Genomic DNA, 21,723 nt, shown 5'->3' with positions numbered 1-21,723 from the left:
AACACAACACGCAAAGAAGTATTTGCTATCAGTTTTAGAGTGTACCTTGGTTCGTGGAACGCTCCATTTGATAGAAATGGTGTGTGTGTGTGTGTGTGTGTGTGTGTGTGTGTGATTTTGCCATTGATGAGGTTTCTCCTGCCTAGAGAGGCCGATCAGATACCATCAGTTTTCTGGACAACCTGTTAATACATTCCTTTACCTCTGGTGAAAAAGGGAACCTGTGCCTTTTTTTCTGTTGACATTCCTGATTCAAAAGCATTTGTTGCTATGTGTTGTGTTACTGGGCTTTTTGGATAGAATTTTAACCTTGCTGTGACTTTTAAACAAATGTAAATAGTTTTGGGTATGGCGTCATGGAAGAAAAGTATGTCCACTCTATAAATTATTTAGCAGAACTCACCTGCAGCCTTCTTTTAGTGTTGGCATATACTGGCGCCTTTATTTTATTTTTTTATATAAAATTTTTATTGATTTTCACAAAATTATAAACAAAACAAATAAACAAATAAACATGGATCATAATCTTATTAAAATTACACTTATTAACATTGTTAATTGTTTTAAAATTAAACATATTGATTCATCACTTAACTTACATGAAATCCTAAGCCAATTAAATATCTGCAAGCTATTTCTGATGAATTTAATTTTATATATTTAACTAAATAATCATTAAATTTTGTCCATTCTTCCTGATACACCTCCTCTGTCTGGTCACGGACTCTTCCAGTTAGGTCGGCTAAAACTCCTCATCTGCCATTCTTCCATCGTAGGTAATTCTTGCGTTTTCACTTTTTCACTAATAAAATTTGAGTGGCAGTTGTGGCATACAAAAATAATTTATTATTCCAAGAAGAAAGGCCTCTGGTTTCTTTATAAATGTATATTTCAACATTTTTTTCCAATTCATTATAAATCTTTTCCCAGAAGTCTTTCACCTTGGGGCAGGTCCACCACATGTGATAAAAAGTTCCTTCTTTTTCTTTACATTTCCAACATAAATTATCACAATTATGATATATCTTTGCTAATTTAACAGGGGTCAAATACCATCTACACATCATTTTCATTATATTCTCCTTTAACATTATACATGCAGTGAACTTAACCCCTTTCTTCCACAATCTTTCCCAATCCTCAAAGATTATGTTATGTCCTACATCTCTTCCCCAGTCTATCATTACTGATTTAACTTGCTCATCCTTTGTATGCCACTCCAACAGTAACTTTAGGGCACTCCTCGCGCCAGGCGGCAGGCTGCTATCCCCAGCCTAGGGAACTCCTGCAGGGCTGCCTAGGCTGCGGATGTGTTCCCGAAGCGCCGGGTGCTCTGCTTTCAGCGCTCCTGGCGCTCCGGGAAGCAGGCTGCTATCCGCAGCCTAGACAGCCATGAGGGAACTCCCGCAGGGCTGCCTAGGCTGCGGATGTCTTCCTGAAGCCTGGAGAGCTCTCCAAGCTTCAGCAAAAGCCTGCATTCACCCCATAGGACACACCCAGATTTCCCCTTCATTTTTGGAGGGGAAAAGGTGTGTCCTATAGGGCGAAAAATACGGTATTTAAAATTTTAAAAGATGATGCTGTTAAGGTGCTACACTCAATATGCCAGCAAGTTTGGAAAACTCAGCAGTGGCCAGAGGACTGGAGAAGATCAGTCTACATCCCAATCCCAAAGAAGGGCAGTGCCAAATAATGGTCCAACTACCGCACAATTGCACTCATTTCACACGCTAGCAAGGTTATGCTTGAAATTCTACAAGGAAGGCTCAAGCAGTATGTGGACCGAGAACTCCCAGAAGTGCAAGCTGGATTTAGAAGAGGCAGAGGAACCAGAGACCAAATTGCAAACATGCGCTAGATTATGGAGAAAGCTAGAGAGTTCCAGAAAGACATCTACTTCTGCTCCATTGACTATGCAAAAGCCTTTGACTGTGTTGACCACAGCAAACTATGACAAGTTATTAAAGAAATAGGAGTTCCTGATCACCTCATCTGTCTCCTGAGAAATCTCTATGTGGGACAAGAAGCTACAGTTAGAACTGAATATGGAACAACTGATTGGTTCAAAATTAGGAAAGGAGTACGACAGGGCTGTATATTGTCTCCCTGCTTATTTAACTTATATGCAGAATTCATCATGCGAAAGGCTGGGCTGGATGAATCCCTAGCCGGAATTAAGATTGGCGGAAGAAATATCAACAACCTCAGATATGCAGATGACACAACCTTGATGGCAGAAAATGAGGAGGAATTAAAGAACCTTTTAATAAGGGTAAAAGAGGAGAGCGCAAAATATGGTCTGAAGCTCAGCATCAAAAAAACGAAGATCATGGCCACTGGTCCCATCACCTCCTGGCAAATAGAAGGGGAAGAAATGGAGGCAGTGAGAGATTTTACTTTCTTGGGCTCCATGATCACTGCAGATGGTGACAGCAGCATGAAATTAAAAGACACCTGCTTCTTGGGAGAAAAGCAATGACAAACCTAGACAGCATCTTAAAAAGTAGAGACATCACCTTGCCAACAAAGGTCCGTATAGTAAAAGCTATGGTTTTCCCAGTAGTGATGTATGGAAGTGAAACCTGGACCATAAAGAAGGCTGATCGCCGAAGTATTGATGCTTTTGAATTATGGTGCTGGAGGAGACTCTTGAGAGTCCCATGGACTGCAAGAAGATCAAACCTATCCATTCTGAAGGAAATCAGCCCTGAGTGCTCACTGGAAGGACAGATCGTGAAGCTGAGGCTCCAATACTTTGGCCACCTCATGAGAAGAGAAGACTCCCTGGAAAAGACCCTGATGTTGGGAAAGATGGAGGGCACAAGGAGAAGGGGACGACAGAGGATGAGATGGTTGGATAGTGCTATTGAAGCTAGCAGCATGAGTTTGACCGAACTGCGGGAGGCAGTGGAAGACAGGAGTGCCTGGCGTGCTCTGGTCCATGGGGTCATGAAGAGTCGGACACGACTAAACGACTAAACAACAAAGTCCCTTTGACTCTGCCGAGTCTTGACTTCCCTCTCTCCTGGTAGCTGGTCACATTCTTATCGCGTATATTATTCTCGCATCTCTGCTATTTTACATTGAAGGTATTCCAGCATTTTAGACAGATTTTTAACTTTAGATTCCAGCAACTCCGTCTCCAACTTGGATTTTTCAGAAGCAAAACCATTTTTCTTATCTAGTTTATACAATTCATTAATCTGGAGGTAGTGTAGCCAATTTAACTTATCTTTAACTTGATCAAATGGTTTTAGTTTGTATCCTTCATTATCCTCCAGTAATAAATCTGAGTATCTCAACCATTTGATTTCCATGTTTAACTTTTTCTGGGCCTTTGCCTCCATTGGTGAAAGCCATCTGGGCGTCTTCCTTTCTAAAAGATCTTTGTATTTTATCCAAACATTGTACAACGATCTATACATCATTTTCATTATATTTTCCTTTATACTGGCACCTTTAAACGTCCGCAATAAAGTGTTGCTATATTCCTTTTGGCACCTGCTAAAAACATTTTGCCTATCCAGACATGTAGAAATTGAAATGTGTCTTAATATGTTTTAGCTTATCTGCTGATTTTATCTGATGTTTTAAACTTTTATTGGCAATTTTAATGCCTTATGTATAATGCTCAGAGGTTCTATTTGTAGTCAAGCAGTATATATATGCATGTTGTTAAATAAATGAATAATTCCAAGGGATCATACAAATGTGTGTTCTGATCCTCCTGCTGCTTCCACTTGGGACCATTAATGATTAGTTTGAGCAGTTTAGAGGACAGTGATAGAAAAGGCCTCTGAATTTCAACTACCTTCAACTATATTTCTCTTTTCTGAATGTGGTTTGCAGGTTGCCCCCCCCCCATTGAATTAGTGTTCATGTAGAGAAAATGTCACATTTGATTTAGCTCTGATCATTTTGGATCTGAGCCTTGGAGACCTAGTGTAGCTACAAATACTGGGACACCAGTGACTTATTCTCCGGGTGGCTGTTTGGGAAGGAGGAGGTTAGGATTTAATGCCTGCAAATGAGCTCTTGGGGAATTTCAGTTATACATTGCAACAGTACACCAGGTGTTCACAGAGATTGTATTGCCAATTGCTCTGTCACGGCTAAAAATTGGCCGCTGTTTCTTTAATGCTTAAAAAAGCTGGGTCAGCATGAGTCAGCGGCCTGCACCGAGTTGTATATAGAGAGTGAGAAATGTTCGTTTGGTGTTGGGTTGGTTGGTTGGTTAGTGAAAGCTGGTAGTGTTGATGGGTGTACAGTTGGTCAGTCGCTTACTGTCTGTAAGCTGTTTGATTAAAGCAGGGTATAGTGTTAAGTTCACGCAGGATGGTTTTCTGATAAATGGAACTCAGGTATGTGGCCACGCAAAGATGGAAAATGGGTTATATGTAATGCAGGACAAGCCTGTTAAAGCAGCCCAGGTGGTTCAGGATAATTTGCCAGTTCATAAGGGGTGTGTACATGAACTGCACTGGAAACTGGGCCACACAAATTTCCGTGTGCTTTCAGAGATGCAAAAGGTGTGCAAGAACCTAAGAGTAAATAACTGTAACTGTTTCCTAGATTGCAATGTATATAAAATGGCCAAATCTAAGAGGAAGCCTGTGGCTTCTAAAAGTGACAGAGTATCTAAAGAGGTTTTAGAACTTGTCCATTGTGACGTGATAGGTCCTTTTCCACAGAAGACTGAAGGGTTTATAAAAGGAAAACCCTTGCATCTGGGGAACCACGTTTTCAAGCCAGATTAGTAGCCAGAGGGTTCACTCAGATTAAAGGGGAGAGTTATGATGAAGTGTTTTCTCCCACTGTAAAGAGTGAAACTTTTCGTTTAATGCTTTCCATTGCTGCTGTAAGACAACTAGCAGTGCACCATTTTGATGTTGATGCTGCATATCTGCATGCAAATTTAGACCATGAAGTGTTAATGAGACAACCCGCTGGGTTTGAAGAGGGGAATGGTGCAGTCTGGTGTTTGAAAAAGGCTGTCTATGGTCTCAAACAAAGTGGAAGGTGTTGGAACCAGTGTTTAAATGAAGCCCTTGTAAAACTTGGTTTTAAAAGGAGTGTGGCTGATCCATGCCTGTACACCAAGGGGACAGGCAACAAATATCTAATGCTCTTAGTCTTTGTTAATGATTTAATGTAGCAGGGAGTTCCACAGATGAAATCCAGAAGCTCACATGTCAACTGGAAAAGAGGTTTACTTGGGAGTAGAAGTAAGGCAGGAAGCTGATGGAAGCTTTCTATTGAGCCAGAAAGAGAAAATTCTTCATTTGATAGAACAGTTTGGCATGGAAAACTGCAAGCCAGTTCAGACTCCCATGACACCAGATTTCCCAAAGACAGTGTGTGATGATGAATTTGATCAGCCTGAGTTGTATCACTCAAAAATAGGATCACTGTTGTATTTAAGCCAGTGGTCAAGGCCAGACATTACATGTGCTACAAATGTTCTGAGCCAACATGTATCTAAACCCAGTACTGCCGATTGGTGTGCTTTGAAAAGGCTTATCAGACATCTAAAGGGGACACTAAATGTACCGTATTTTTCCCTCTATAACACGCAGATTTTTTTCTCCTAAAAAGGAAGGGGAAATGTCTGTGCGTGTTATTGAGCGAATGTGTGGTCCCTGGAGCCAAATGGCAAAAAAAATCAGGCAAAAATCAAATCGCGCATCTCGGAGAAGGTAAACCTGAAAAGAGGAATCAGCTGCTTTCCTGCATTCTGCCTCAGGGTCTTACTGCCCACCTACCTCTGTTTCCTTGCTGTGTTTGCTCAAACGGAACAAAGAGCAGGGAAAGCCCCTCCCCTCCAGGCAAGCAGAGGGGAAAGCAGAGTGTCGTCTCTGTGCTCCGGTGCTGCTGAAAACATGCAGGAGGGAGGGAGAGAGAGAGAGAGAGAGCTGGCTGGCTTGGGTGGGTAGGTGAGGGAAAACTTTTGCCTTCCTTTCCTCCCTCCCGTTATACCCCTCTCCTGCATTCTTAGCCAGCTGCTTTTCTGCACACCCCTCTCGTGCTCCTTGTCCATTCTGTGTTTTTCCTTCCCTCCCCACTTAAAATGTGGTTAAAAAGCATGGATCCACATGGATCCTCAGGATCTTTGCATTGGTTCACCCCAAATTCACCATCAGATCACATAGCATCTCCATGGCTACAGCCTGCCCCCCCCCCCAAAATCACGCACCCACTGTTGCCTGGGGCTGCAATGGTGCAAAAACGTGGTTACAAAACATGGATCCACATGGATCCTCAGGATCTTTGCATTGGGTCAGCCCAAATTCACCATCAGAGCACATAGCATGTCCATGGCTACAGCCTGCCCCCCAAAAATCACACACCCACTGTTGCCTGGGGCTGCAATGGTGCAAAAACGCGGTTACAAAGCATGGATCCACAGGGATTCTCAGGATTTTTGCATTGGGTCACCCCAAATTCACCATCAGATCACATGTCTGTGGCCACAGCATGAAGCACAAAAATGATACATCCACTGTTTCATTCAGAATGTTTTTTCCCTTGTTTTCCTCCTCTAAAAACGATGTGCGTGTTATGGTCAGGTGCGTGTTATAGAGCGAAAATACGGTATATTGGAAGATATCTAGTACACAAGACGAAAAACTAGAAGTATCTGTTGATGCGGACTGGGGAAGCTGTGTAACTATTAGAAAATCTACAAGTGGAATGGTTATGATGTTTGCCAATTCCATAATTGGATGGAGGTCAAAGAAACAAGGATTTGTTGCGACCTCATCCTGTGAGGCAGAATATGGGAGCCTGTCACTAGCATGCAATGAAATCATGTGGTTTATACAGATACTAAAAGATCTAGATTGTAAAGTAGATTTGCCTATCCAAGTGTATGAAGATAGCCAATCGTGCATTGCATTAGCGGGCTCAGAAATAATGAAATCCACATCAAAACATATTGCTATCCATCATGGAAATGTTAGAGATTGTGTACAGAATGTGTTAATCAAACTGAAGTATTGTCAATCACAACATAATATTGCTGATTTATTTACCAAGCCTTTGCCAGCAACATGTCATAATGAATTGATGACAAAACTGGGTTTATGTATATAATGTATGTATGTATTGTTTCTGTTGGGGTTTTTTGCATTTAAGAAACAGAAGGATACTTTTCTCGTGGACTCTTTTATGCCGACAAGGGTCCGAGGACCAGGCTGAGGCAACAAAGGGAGGTCAGAACCTTGTTTTGCTTTTTACAAACACTGACATGCTCTAAAACACTTGAGTAGCAGGAATGCACTTGGCACTTTGATCCTGCAGTTTTAAACACTGACTTTAAGGTCTCTGCTCTTTTTACTTCCCTGATCCTCTCTTGCAGGACTGGTGGAATTCTAAATCTTATGCAAGGTATTTCCGAACCAGCAATGTGGTGGTGCATGACTGGCTGTATTACTATGCATACAGAGATGTCCTTTGGGTAAGCAACCATCTTTTAATGCACCCCCTTGCTTCAGCTCTCAAAGAAAGCCATTTTTTAAATGGAATGGCAGAGATCTTTACATTTCCCCCACAAAATGATTTTATTAAAGTTTGAATGTAAAGGTGAATCACACAACATGTAAAATACCTAGTCACTTTACCCATACAGAGATCTGACAGAAGGTGGAAAGAGAGAAGCTTGTACTTATGCAGTCTGATTTGTATCCAGTATTTGGGAAGCCACTTTTTTTTTTACCAGTCTACCACCAATTTCACCCCTCTATGCCATATCCCACACTGTTCCAGCTCTCGCGTTAAGTGTTTGTGGGGCTCCATTGAGTAGGAGGGATCAGCAAAAATGAGCTGCCCTGCCTTGTGCAAGCAAGAAGTCCTTTTGATAGAGCAAGGCCACCACTGGAGACAACCCTCCCTGTGCAATAAATGTGAATGGGCAATTTAAGGGTGGGTATCACAAGCTGTTCACTGTTGTTTTTGAAAATTGGATATCCTCTGATACATTCACCTATCAGAGAGTCACCCTTCCCCTTGTTTGTCTGTGTCTCTCTCTCACCACCAGTTATTTGGGAAGAAATTCAAAGCAGTCGCTATGCTGTCGGTCTTCACTCTTTCCGCTATTGTGCACGAATACGTCTTGGCTGTCTGCTTTGGTTACTTCTATCCAGTATTGTTCTTCTTCTACATGGGTTTTGGAAGTAAGTACCAAATATAACAGGGGACGCGGGTGGCGCTGTGGTCTAAACCACACAGCCTAGGGCTTGCTGATCAGAAGGTCGGCAGTTCGAATCCCCGCGACGGGGTGAGCTCCCATTGCTCGGTCCCTGCTCCTGCCAACCTAGCCGTTTGAAAGCACATCAAAGTGCAAGTAGATAACTAGGTAAGGTAAACGGCGTTTCCATGTGCTGCTCTGGTTCGCCAGAAGTGGCTTAGCCACGCTGGCCACATGACCCGGAAGCTGTACGCCGGCTCCCTCGGCCTATAGAGCAGGATGAGCGCGCAACCCCAGAGTCGTCCGTGACTGGACCTAACGGTCAGGGGTCCCTTTAGTTTACCTTACCAAATATACCTCCCGGCAGCAGCAGTTTCTGTAAATTCTGAGGATTAGCTTTTAGTTGCCACCTGTACTTCATGTTCTAAGATGCAAGGGGCTTGTGTTGCAGCCTGCCTTACCATTTGCTCCCTCTAAACCTAGAAGCCTCTCCTGACCCCAGTTGAATCTCCATTTTCTGAGACTGATCATGGCCAGAGTAGGAGGGAGGACTTCCTTGGCTTGGCTGAGGAAGAAGTTCTGATAATGCTCCAAACTCTAATATGCGGCTTTCTCAAAGACTTCTGAGATGATCCTTGCTTTGGAGGTCTTCAGCTTGCAACCTGAAAAGAGGTGCCCCTTCCCCCTGCTTGACACTGGCAGTATCAACCATCTGTCATGGTGGACAAGTATTTCTCCTATCATATAGCCAACTTTGTTTCATAAGAGTAGGTGGCCCACTGATTTTTCTGTGTGATTTAAAGGGAAAGCCCTGTCTCTTTTCCACTGTAACTCCAAAAAACCGTTGAGAGCCATTTATTTCTATGGAAAGAGGTACAACGTGTCATACTGATACGGACACTTTGCTAACTGGGGATCAAGGAAAGAATGCTGCTGGTGTCCTTAACAGGAATTTTGAGTGCATTTTAATTTTCTTCCGTCAGCGCTTTTCAACTTCATTCTCAGCGACCGTCGGAAAGGCCCCATTTGGAATGTGATCCTGTGGCTTACGCTTGGGCTTGGTATAACTATGATACATTACCTCTACAGCCTGGAATGGAATGCCCATAAGCACTGCCCTTTGAAAAATGTGAGTATCCCACTTGTCAATGGAAATAAGAGGAACAGAGCTGAGCTGCTATCCTGGACTATTCGTTCAAGCCCTAAGATGTGAACGTAAAATTCGAAAACCAGATTTTTAGAAGGTTGCATTCTGCCCAGAATAGCTACCGTAGAGGTTTCTTTCTAACAAGAATAACAAGCAGCAGGGTCAGAAAAAAAAACCTTTGAAACTTCCTCCATGTCTTTTTATATGAATACTGTAAATTTCTGAGCTAGTTTCTGCCCTTTTGGAGAGGTGAGAGCCAAAGGTTCTCAGAGGATGGGAGGGGGCAGTAAAGAAGGGAGGGAGAGGAAGGTAATGGAAAAGAGTGAAAGGCCTTAGTGGAGCACAGTGGTTTCTTTATTCTACTTGCTGTGTTCTCTGATTCAGCTGCCACCTTTGGATCTCCTGGGTTCAAACAGAGAGAATTCACTACATCTTTGCCGCATTTAATATGCGGTGCCCACTACCTTTCCTTCTTCAATATGTAGTGCCAGATCAGTCCACATGCATATGCATAACCCTCTGGGGCTGGTTCTTGGACTGTCGAGGCCTCATGGTATCTGGAGCCAAATAGGATTGTAGTTTCAGGATTACAGACAGCAGTTCTGCTTGACCTGAAAGACCTGCCATTCAGAGAGTTAAAACGTCTGGGTGAAGCTGACCCAAAGAAGAGCTAATTTGGGGGTCTTACAGGGAAAGGCAAGCCTTTCCCCACCCCCACCCCACTTCTAATTGCCTAGATTGGCTGTTGCAAGTTGGGTGGCCGCCCAGGCTTGAGAGACAGCAAAGGAAAACACTTTGGTTTCATCACTGGCATTTGTTCACATGGCTACTGGATAGGAAGAAGAGGCTTAACAGACAACTCTACAGAAGTGAAAGTGCCCAGCATTTCCTGCCTAACATTACTGTTCCTCTTGTGTTTTATAGCCCACTTTCCTTGACTATGTGAAACCGCCTTCCTGGACTTGCCATCTTAAGGTCTGACACCCTTTGGGATATCCCTCCGCGTCAAGGCCAGAAGATGCTTGTCTTTTAAACAATGACAACAAGTTGGGCTAGCGTGTTGAAATGACTGCAGACTTTTTAAAGGGAAACTGTCTTTAGCTATGGCAAAAGTGGGTGCTGTCTGCTACTAAGGGCTGTATCATTCCCATTTTAACCGGAACCAGTGTCTTCAGGGGTTCCTGCTCTCTAGCTAAGGACCCAAGTGGACCTGAGGCTGTTTATGCAATTACCGGTAATTTGAGAATTTTATCAAGTACGGTAAATCCTGTTGTCTTTGGGAAATACGTGTACTTTTTTCTAAGGGGGACGTGTGGGAAGATTAGTATACTAATTGTAATCAACCTCATGGTTTGGGACTGAATCTGTGAATGTAAACTGGATGGACACAACATGGTTGGAAATCTCCTGCAAATGATCTACACAACTGCTTGTAAGGAGGCATCCTGTTAACCTGGAAGGTGCTGGATTGCAAGGCTGTAGTTTTCCTCTTTCTCAGAGTGAGCAATGGAAAAATTTCTTGCACAGATGGTGAGAAGAGGACAAACTGTACCTGACACCGGAATGGTCTTCCCAAGCCTCACTTGCATCTTTTGTAATATGGAGGACATTGTGGGTCAGGGAAGGCTGTTGATGGTGGGATATAGAATTGTTAACCGATTCCAAAATGTATCGAACTGTCTGTTGTGACCTATTCTGTTACTTGCAAGGGATTATGTGATCTATACTGTACTACAGAAATTGAAATATATTTTGCTATCCATGAAACTTGTCTGCCTGCATTCATTCCAGCCTCAATGTACTGCATGTAGACAATAAACTGGTTGAAAGTGTGGTACAGTGGTACCTTGGGTTACATACGCTTCAGGTTACAGGCGCTTCAGGTTACAGATAGGGTTTTATCCCTATCACGCTTGGAGGGCAGGAGGGTCCCACAAGCAACCCAGGTCATGCTCTCTGCCTTGTCAAATGTGGGGAGGGGGCAAGACTGGGCCTTTTTCCTACTGGAACTCCCCAGAACTCCGTTCTGGCACCTCTCCAAGGCATAGTTGTCAACTTTTCCCTTTTCTTGCGAGGAATCCTATTCGGAATAAGGGAATTTCCCTTAAAAAACGGGAAACGTTGGCAGCTATGCTCCAAGGGGCACCATGGCCAATTCTAAGGGAACGAAGAAGGTGATCTTGGCCAGTTCCGGCACCTCTTTTTCCAGAAAAATATCCCTGGGCAAGACTCGCATAATTACAACTGACAGACATCAAGACTGGCATCTGTTCGATCTTAGTAAAAGCAACCACAACTGCTCAGTAGGCAGGTCTCAGGAAATATTTTCCACTGCATGCTGCAGTTATGGCATCACCCCCTCATAAAATTAGGGGACCGCAGGCGAGTGTGGGGTGGTGACATTGAGGAGGGTAAGGCGTGGGGCTGCAGCCCCTCCGATCCCAGAAAGGGCCGCTCCGCCTTCCTTAAGTGGCCCCTCGGCTGTCAGCTGCATTCACAGCCACGGGCTCTACTGACCGCCAAGGGGACACAAAGCACTTTCTAAATGGGGTTTTACTATTCGTGCCATAGCTGTCCACTTCCCCCTTTTTTCAAGGGAAATCCCCTTATTCCCAATAGGATTCCTCGCAAGAAAAGGGAAAAGCTGGCAGCTGTGCTTCGACTCAGTCAATATAAAAGGGACCCATCACTCTGCACGCGTCTCCTTTGCTGGAAGGGGAGGCGGACACGTCACTGCCCCCCCCCCTTCCTTCTCTCTCTTTGGGCGCAAGCGCGGCGGACCGGCCTTTCCTGGCGCGCATGCTCCGTTGCTTCTTATGGCAAGGACCCTTCCCGGCTCCCATCGCCGTTGTCAAGGCGTCTAACTCGGTGCCTTAAAAAACAAAAACAAAACATCCTTTCTAAAATGGGGCGCGTGGGAGAGAAGCGGGCGGATAGCGGGGGTGAAAGCAGGGAGCGCCTGGCGCAAGTTCTGGGCGGAAGCGGCCTTTGCTCTGTCAGGCGCTGCGAAGGACGCCTGTCGGAGGCGCGCGCGGTTCCCATGGCAACAGACGCCGACGGGAAGCGCGCGGAGAGAGGTAAAGGGAGGTCGCCGCTTCTCCTCCGCTTCTCCCCCCGAGGTGCTCCGGGCGGGGGGGGGGGCGAGGCCGAGGTCCCGGCGGGGCTTCTAGTCCTCATGGAAGGGGGCGAGGGAAGGGAGAAGGGGAGCTGCCCCAGAGGCCATTCACACGTGCCCCGTTTCCCCTCAGGACAGCGGGGTCGCCATGCAGCAGCGGGCGGACTGACCCTCCGGCAGCCCCGAGGCCACGAACCTTCTGCGGAGGTGAGAGCGGAGAATGGGGATCAGGACCGGATCCAGAGCACCTCTGAAGGCATCAGCCGAAGTGGTCTGCCAGACTCCCGACTCTGCTCAGCCCTGGCCAGGGATGAGGGGAGAGGCAGCCAAAAAACTCCTTCCCCATCCTTGGCAGAAGGAAAGGTGCTGTCTCGGGAAACGGGGCTCCGTGGGTCCTACTCGGTTGTATTCTAAAAGCAAAACACAGAGCACTAAAATAGAAACAAAACAGTCCGACCAAATGTCCTCACACTATTCCCTATTCTTCATTGCTCCCTCCTCTTGCCCTTTTCCCAAATCTACTGTCCATTTCAAAACAGATACATGTATCTTAAGACAGTATTCATGCCTCTCTCTACTCAGTTTTACAGGGAAAAGGTGGTCTGAAACGGAGTAAATCTTGATGGCAAGTGACTCTCTACTGCAGGAGTCCCACTTCTTCCTTGTAAATGGGTTAACAGCCACAGGTGGAGCAGCTTGCAGCGCAAGCAGAAATGTAGGAACACAGTGTGTGCCTCTTGCAATTTATATCCTTTTCCCCAGGCTATCTTACCTTCTTAAACCGAATCTGAAATCTAATCACATCCATCGCGGTCATACAGTCTATCCATGTGGGTTATATATCCCTTCCAGATATATGCAGCAGCCAACAATCTGAGTCAGTGAGCAAGCCAGCCAAAATCAACATTTTGTCATGTCTGCAAACAAAGGACTCGCTCCAGTGCCGCCATCTACTTCAAAGCAAGAAAACAAAAAACTGAGAGTTGCTTCTTCCTTAGTATCTGTCAGCAAGGATAGTAACGGTAAATCTTGCAGCAAGTTGTTCAGTAACGTATAGCTGCAGCCAGGGTTGAGTTTTGTTGACTGCCTCTGTCTGCCGTGTTTGGATTCCTGAAAGTACTGTGATATATTTGTAAGAGTAGGACCGTTTCTGTTTGGTTCAGTTCAAGCACATTTTGGGCCTAACAAGATATGCGGTTGTTGCCATCCGAGTGCATGGGGAGAACAGGTCCTTCAGGAGTGTATTGGAGACAAGGAAGTAGGACATGTGGGGATCAGGTTAAGAAGAAGTGGTTGGACCTGAATCCCTTGTGTCTGCTGTTTGTTACTGCCTATAGCAGGAATATCAATTCTTCCACCTCTTCTATAAGTATCTTTTAATATGCCTCTTTACATATGGTTGCTTATCATTTAAAGAAGTGGCTTTCCAGGAATTAAGATAACTGGAGGAGAAAATGTCTAACTAAGGCTATCTTCCCTTGGTTTTGCATGTAGTCCTAAACCTTTGGTGAGTCCATCATCACTATAAAATCCTGTCCATGCCATGGATTAAGTGAGGAAACTAGCCCTGCTGCAGACTTAAAAATCAAATTATAATACTTTAGCGTTGGTAGAGGAGGAGTTAAGCAACCCTGAACTTTTAGGGGGGGGGCATAATTCTTGAAATGCCAAGTTAGTGTTGAAGCCAGGAACGGTCAGCGCTACTCATGTTTAACACTTTAAAAAATAAAAATAAAAACCAATTCTTCATTAGTGGCAGGGTGCTCATTTGTTAAAGAATTAAAGAACACTTGGAATGAAACACATGGTCACAAAATGTTGCGGGCATCGGGGAGGCCAATCTGTTGCTTGCTGTTAGTGTGGGTAAAAGTGCTATGTAATAAGTGACCTTTAGAGTCTGGTAACCATGTTCCATACATCACTATTTCTTTATAACAAAAATTATATACCATGCTGTTATCTAAAAATATTGAAGCAGTTTACAGAAATAAAACAAAACTGCAGTTGGATGCAATGCTTGAGGTGGAGTCACAAAGCAATGAGTGCTGAGGAAATACAGAGTTTCTAGAATAAAATTGCTTCCTTGAGAAAAACCACACAAATTTTGCAGATTAAAAACTGATATAATTTGGGGAAGGGCTGTAGCTAGCTAGAGCATCTGCCCTGCATGCAGAAGAACCTAGGCTCACTCCCTCCATCTCCCTGGCAATGCCACCTGCCTGAAATCCTGGAGAGCTGCTGCCAGTCCGGGAAAACAGTATCAGCTAGATGGGCCACTGTACCTGACTTAGTATTAAGGCACCTTCCTATGTCCCTATGATAGGCTTGAAAAACTCTCAGTCTCCACTGGTCCCATATCAAATTATTTTCCTCTAAATCTTGAGTGATTTTTCTCTCCCCCTGTTTCATTTGATAGTCTGGGATTTTATAAGGGTCTGCCTTACTCGCACCTTAGCATTTCTCGGTAGGAATGAGCAAAAAGGCAAAAAATGTTGAGAAGAGTGATGTACTTTCAGGGTGTGTTTCCGTGTGATGGTTTAACTAAAACCATGATTGCGTGTGAACTAGGAGCCAGTGGTTACTAGCTAAACAAGCCAACCTTGTGTGAATTAATATCTGTCCTATGGATTTGTTGTTATTGTTCTGTCTCTGCATGTAGATCCATCGTTTCACAAAGACTTGGGTGGGTTGTAAGTTACAGGCACACACAGAGAAGATTGGTCAACAAGGAGAGAGGAGTAATGTAAAGAGTGAAACTTTTCGTTTAATGCTTTCCATTGCTGCTGTAAGACAACTAGCAGTGCACCATTTTGATGTTGATGCTGCATATCTGCATGCAAATTTAGACCATGAAGTGTTAATGAGACAACCCGCTGGGTTTGAAGAGGGGAATGGTGCAGTCTGGTGTTTGAAAAAGGCTGTCTATGGTCTCAAACAAAGTGGAAGGTGTTGGAACCAGTGTTTAAATGAAGCCCTTGTAAAACTTGGTTTTAAAAGGAGTGTGGCTGATCCATGCCTGTACACCAAGGGGACAGGCAACAAATATCTAATGCTCTTAGTCTTTGTTAATGATTTGCTTGTAGCAGGGAGTTCCACAGATGAAATCCAGAAGCTCACACGTCAACTGGAAAAGAGGTTTACTTGGGAGTAGAAGTAAGGCAGGAAGCTGATGGAAGCTTTCTACTGAGCCAGAAAGAGAAAATTCTTCATTTGATAGAACAGTTTGGCATGGAAAACTGCAAGCCAGTTCAGACTCCCATGACACCAGATTTCCCAAAGACAGTGTGTGATGATGAATTTGATCAGCCTGAGTTGTATCACTCAAAAATAGGATCACTGTTGTATTTAAGCCAGTGGTCAAGGCCAGACATTGCATGTGCTACTAATGTTCTGAGCCAACATGTATCTAAACCCAGTACTGCCGATTGGAGACGCTCCTTCAGGTATACAGGACCAAGGCTGTTTAAGGCTTTAAAGGTCAGCACCAACACTTTGAATTGTGCTCGGAAACGTACTGGGAGCCAATGTAGGTCTTTCAAGACCGGTGTTTTGTGGTCCCGGCAGCCGCTCCCAGTCACCAGTCTAGCTGCCGCATTCTGGAAAACTGATTGTCCCTCTGTCTGTCTGTCTGTCTGTCTCTCTCACACACTCACACAGTCATACACACACACACGCATGCATCATGGAAGCAGTAGTGGGAAGTTTCCCACTTTCCTTTGTTCAGGCTTACTCCACACTACAGAGGTTTGACATCAGCCCCAGTGCCAGAACTGTGCTCACCTTTGTGCACACACACTCGCTTCGTCTAATGTGGGTTAAACCACAGAGCCTAGGGCTTGCCGATCAGAAGGTCAGCAGTTTGAATCCCCACGACGGGGTGAGCTCCCGTTGCTCGGTCCCTGCTCCTGCCAACCTAGCAGTTCGAAAGCACATCAAAGTGCAAGTAGATAAATAGGTACCGCTCTGGCGGGAAGGTAAACGGCGTTTCCATGCACTGCTCTGGTTCGCCAGGAGCGGCTTAGTCATGCTGGGCACATGACCCGGAAGCTGTATGCCAGCTCCCTCGGCCAATAAAGCGAGATGAGCGCCGCAACCCCAGTCGGTCACGACTGGACCTAATGGTCAGGGGTCCCTTTACCTTAAATCTGCACATGACTTTTGCAAAGTGTGCAAGAAGCCATAGAGAAGGAGGGAGGCTTGTAATAAAGAGGTTGGAGAGGGTCTCCATGCCCAGGTTTTTTGTCCCACCCTCCTCAAACAAAAGGAATCGTTCTATGGCAACTGTTGCTGTGGCTACTTCATTCTCTGGTGCAGTACCACATGTGCCCAAGAGAGGGCTATATTCCACCAGTAAAAACAACCCACCACTAGTGTGTTGAATTGTTCAACTTTCGAATTCGATAAATAAGGGGTGTTATAAAATTGTCACATGATTTGGAAATTCAAAAGTTATTTTGGTGAAATCACTAATTTTGTTTGGTCTGGTAAGTAATATGTGTGTAAATTACACAGAATTCATTAAAATGATTGCCAACTACTCGCAGTTATATTATATTTTAATCTTATTATTGTTGTTCCTTAGAATTACCTGACATTTCCAAAAACATAAAATTTAAGTTATTTGGTTTTCTGAAAGCAATCAAAAGCCCAATTTTGAAATGTTAAATTGATTGTAAAACTAATGAAATGTATAAACTTCAAAAGTATAAATAAAAACTTTAAAAAAAAACAAAACACCTTGATTTCCTTTTCCCTCTTTCTGCGGTTCCTTAAAATTATTTTTAATATTTTCTGCATATCCAAATTAACTTAATTTGCTCATTTATTCATCTACTTTAAATATATACTCTTATCAAACTGCATGTTATTACAGCAATCCTGCCAATGTTCTTATCTGTTTACAGTTTATTTATAAATATTCAATGAACCCTTTCCATTCTTTTATTAAAAGTTTATCTTGATTTCTTATTTTTCCAGTAAGTTCCACCATTTCTGCATATTCCCTAAGTTTTTGTATCCGTTCTTCTTTTGCTGAGACTTCTTCTTCTTTCCATTTTTGGACAAGTAACATTCTGTCGCTGTAGTCGCACACTTGAATAAATTTCTATACAATTTGGCTAGTTCTGTCCCTATCGTCTTGCGTTGCTCTTTTACATGAATTAGTCTGCCATGTGCCTAGAAAGCATGGCTCTGGGTGGTTTTCCCCCTTACACTGCTCCTTTTCCCAGGGGAAAAAACCCGTGTGTTAGCTTTAAAATTGGAACAAATGGGAAAACTGGTAACTGTTTGCACGTCAAATGTGAAAACCAGGTCCAAATTAAATATGGCTCTTGGTCCACAAGGAGCAGCAGAGGGCGCCAGAGAGCTGCTCATGTACCTCAAAGATAAAAAGATTGTATAGTATAGATCAGTGATGGCCAGACTTAGCCCTCCAGCTGTTTTGGGACTACAGTTCCCATCATCCCTGACCACTGGTCCTGTTAGCTAGGGATGATGGGAGTTGTAGTCCCAAAACAGCTGGAGGGCCAAGTTTGGCCATCACTGATCTATACTAAACAAGCCTTCTCCGAGCGGATGCCCACCAGATGTTTTAGACTGCAGCACCCTTGTGCCCCTGCTGATGGGGGCTGCCATCATGAAAAGAACCAACCCTGAGCCAGGGGGGATCCTGTTAGGTTTCTATTTGTGCCACTGTGCAGTGCTTGGAGTCACAAGACTCTGTTTACATTCCAGAGATTCCAGACTGTTGGAAGTCTCACGGGAGACGGATGTTGATATTACTGGTTTCCTGTTCCTTTGTTCCGGTTGCCTCTCTGCTTTCACAGAGAGAGGGTTATATTCTTTTCTGTCTGCGTAGTTAGAAATAAAACTCTTAGCAATGTAGCTCATATTTCTCGTCCTTCTGTTGCTGCTTGTACACTCGGTGTAATGGGAAAGTGCCTGGAAAGCCTCATCAAAAGCTTAGGCCGTTAATCAACATTGGAGGAGATTCCGGAGTGTAGGAATATTTGCCTCTACACATTTGCTTCTACACATTTGCTTCTGCACATGAGTACAAACATCTAAGCTGAAGCATTCTTTTCTCACTCATCCCAGAATGTTCTGTTCACACTGACCTGTTCTTAATGCATGGTGGACCACATCTATGGAATACAATAGTTATGCCCTGTTAGGTTTTGCTATATCAATCATTAGTTAAGGAGGTTTTCATGCCTGTCCAATTCTGTGTTCCCTGTGTTCCCTTTCCCAGCCTTTCTTCTATTAGTGATTAATGCCTATATGTAACCTTTACTTTGTACTTGTGTTAACCAATCAGCAATAAGCGCACCTGTGGCAATGCATGTAATATTCAATAAAAGAGAGTCCTCGAGATTTGCTCGAGAGGTGCCTCCCACATGACGCTTGCTACTCGTCTGTCGTTATTCCAACCCAACACCGGAGGACTCGAGAAACCGGAGAAGCAGTTCGGTCATACGGAATTCCGACAAATCCTGGGTGAGCAGAGCTGGGCAGGCTGGTGGGAGATGTAGCGCAAAACATCTTGTAGGCACCAGGTTGCAGAAGACCACTTTAAATTCTAGACGGGGGAGCAGAGTGCCTCACATGTTCCTCAACTTCCTTCAGATTTCAGTGTTGCTGAGAAAATACTGCAGCTCCCAGGAGCTGTCCATAACTGATGGAAAAGGTGAAGGATCCCTGGACAGTTAAGTCCAATGAAAGGCGACTATGGGGTTGCGACGCTCATCTCGCTTTCAGGCTGAGGGAACCAGCGTTTGTTCGCAGACAGCTTTCCGGGTCATGTGGCCAGCAGGACTAAATGCTGGTGCGATGGAACACCATGATGGAAAGCAGAGCACATGGAAATGCTGTTTACCTTCCTGCCCGAGTGGTACCTATTTATCTACTTGCACTGGTGCACTTTCAAACTGCTAGGTTGGCAGGAGCTGAGACAGAACAACGGGAGCTCAACCTGTTGCGGGGAATCAAACCACCAACCTTCTGATTGGCAAGCCCAAGAGGCTCAGTGGTTTAGACCACAGCGCCACCTGCGTCCTCCCTTGACTCCTCCCTTGAGTTTGGAGTGAACTTTGTGTCTCAGAGAGCATTGCATTTTTCTGCTGAGAACTTTCTCACCAAGGAAGGGGAAGAGGAATGCAAATCACAACCTCCTCCAGCGCCCCTTCCTTTTCTCCCAAGCTGTTGCCAATGAGCCGAGAATATCACCTGCCACTCATGGTTTAAAGAGGTGTGAGGGCCATCCCCCCTTCTCTGCTCATGTTTCCCTCCTGCTCTTTGTCAAAAACGAAGACAGGACAAAAGTAGCTCTCCAGTTCGTTCCTTCTCTTCCACTTTTCTTGGCTCCATTGCCTGCAATCCTAGCTGACAAACCGAAAACCGTAAGCATTCCCAGAAGGGTGACTCTTCCTGTCTGACCTTAAAGTGTCTATTCCTGAACAAAGGAACTTCAAAAGGAGACTCTGCTAAATTACAGCTTTCAGATCCATCACCTGTGGCCTGAACAGAGAGGGTGCTGCTGTGCTAATCCTACGGCAGGTGTTAATTAGTTGATCAGTGCCATTATGTCGGTGTTATCATTAACACTGCTTTGCAAATGGTTGATGTAAGCTTTTAAGCTGTAATGCAATTATCACCATTTTTATTTGTCTTTTTTTGCATTTCATTTTTCTCTGACCTCACTTTGTACATCTCTCTCTCTGAACCCATGTGTTGGTATACGTGCCAACTTAGCATAATACAGTGGTACCTTGGTACTCAAATGGCTTGGTTCCAGAACAAATTGGCTCCCGAATGCCACAAACCCAGATGTGTTCAGGTTTGCAAAAAAATTTCAGAAGCTGAACATCTGACGTGGCTTTTGCTTGAGTGCAGGAAGCCCCTGCAGCCAATCGGAAGCCACGCCTTGGTTTTTGAATGGTTTCGGAAGTCAAACAGATTACTGGAATGGATGAAGTTTGAGAAGCAAGCTACCACTGTACTTCATGCAAGGTAAAAGGTAAAGGACCCCTGGATGGTTAAGTCCAGTCAAAGAAGACTCTGGGGTTGTGGCGCTCATCTTGCTTTCAGGCCGAGGGAGCTGGCATTTGTCTGCAGACAGCTTTCCGGGTCATGTGGCCAATAGGAGTAAACCGTTTCTGGTGCAATGGAACACTGTGACGGAAAACAGAGTGCATGGAAATGGCATTTACCTTCCCACCGCAGCAGTACCTATTTATCTACTTCCACTGGTGTGCTTTCGAACTGCTAGGTTGGCAGGAGCTGGGAGAGAGCAACAGGAGCTCACCCCATTGTGTTGATTCGAACAGCCAACCTTCTGATCAGCAAGCCCAAGAGGCTCATTGTTTTAGACCACAGAGCCACCCGCATCCCATAACCTTTAACTTCATGTATCTGATGATGGGGGCAATACAATGATGATGATGATGATGACATTTATTAAAACAGTCCAGTGAAAGCTCAGTAGCTTTTAAAGAAGGAAGAGGAGGAAAGAAGACTCTCCCCTAAGTAGGTGCTATAGGAGCTGTTGGAAGAGGGAGTAACAACAGTAGTTAAGCATCTTTTTTTTAAAAAAAAAAAAAAGCCCCCATCCTCCAGGATTTGCTCCCATTTTGCTCTTTCTACAGACTGGTTGGCCAGACTAGGAACTGCTTCCATGAAATTTTTTTGACAAACTTGTCTATTTCATTTTCCTTTCACCCCATCTTTGGTTCATTGCATTTCCACCTCAGTTTGATCCCCACCCACCCAAGTCATCAGTCCTAGCATCGTAAGGTCCCGGGGCAGATGAAAGTTGTAGGTCAAAACACCTGAAGTGCACCAGGTTGGCAAATGGTTCGATGCAACCAGGTTAAAAGGAGTAAAGTCTACCAATAGCCCTCCTCCTCTCCTCCAGCTCCCAACCAGCTTTGGTCCTAACATGCTGCTTATTCACTCTTGTGTCCTATCCAGATCTGGTCCCTTTGCAGTCTTCTTTAAAGGTAAAGGTTGTTGTGAACCATCTGCTTTTTGCTGGCTGAGAGAATGGTTGCTTCTTGAAAGCACTGAAGTGGCAGATGAAGTTGATGGACTATATGGAATTGGCGGAAATGACTGGCAAGATCCGAGACCAGGGAGAAGAGTCGGGGGAAGAAGACTGGAAAAAGTTTAAAGACTATTTACAGAAATATGGTAAAATTAATGAATGTTAGACGAATGTTGGAATGAAGTTATATGGCTTTAGTAGAAATGTTATAAGGAATTAAGTATAAATAGATTAAT

General features: G+C 44.3%; 1 protein-coding gene and 1 long non-coding RNA gene across 5 annotated transcripts in view; both read left to right on the top strand.

Annotated features, from left to right (window-relative positions):
* The window catches only part of LOC114598594 (sterol O-acyltransferase 1-like), a 53,624-nt gene extending 42,525 nt beyond the window's left edge, over positions 1-11,099 (top strand). Inside the window, exons 13-16 of the mRNA XM_028732427.2 lie at positions 7,358-7,456; positions 8,036-8,171; positions 9,169-9,314; positions 10,257-11,099. Coding sequence (XP_028588260.2) covers positions 7,358-7,456; positions 8,036-8,171; positions 9,169-9,314; positions 10,257-10,313 — 438 coding nt within the window. The 3' untranslated portion in view covers positions 10,314-11,099. The remainder of the gene's footprint in view (positions 1-7,357; positions 7,457-8,035; positions 8,172-9,168; positions 9,315-10,256) is intronic.
* A 1,042-nt stretch (positions 11,100-12,141) lies between these two features.
* On the top strand, positions 12,142-21,517 carry LOC144327751 (uncharacterized). 4 transcript variants are annotated; one of them, XR_013392843.1, is made up of 3 exons: positions 12,142-12,409; positions 12,581-12,654; positions 21,415-21,517. It is a non-coding gene; the product is annotated as an uncharacterized LOC144327751 (long non-coding RNA). The 4 variants fall into 4 exon arrangements; XR_013392845.1 differs by having other exon boundaries at positions 12,581-13,469; XR_013392842.1 differs by lacking the exon at positions 21,415-21,517 and adding an exon at positions 13,300-19,545.
* Positions 21,518-21,723: the final 206 nt, after the last annotated feature.

This window comes from Podarcis muralis, chromosome 5 (genome assembly GCF_964188315.1).
Source record: "Podarcis muralis chromosome 5, rPodMur119.hap1.1, whole genome shotgun sequence".
Taxonomy (NCBI): Eukaryota; Metazoa; Chordata; class Lepidosauria; order Squamata; family Lacertidae; genus Podarcis; species Podarcis muralis.
Note: the sequence above shows the minus strand (reverse complement) of the source record. Positions and strands in the feature narration are given on the sequence as shown.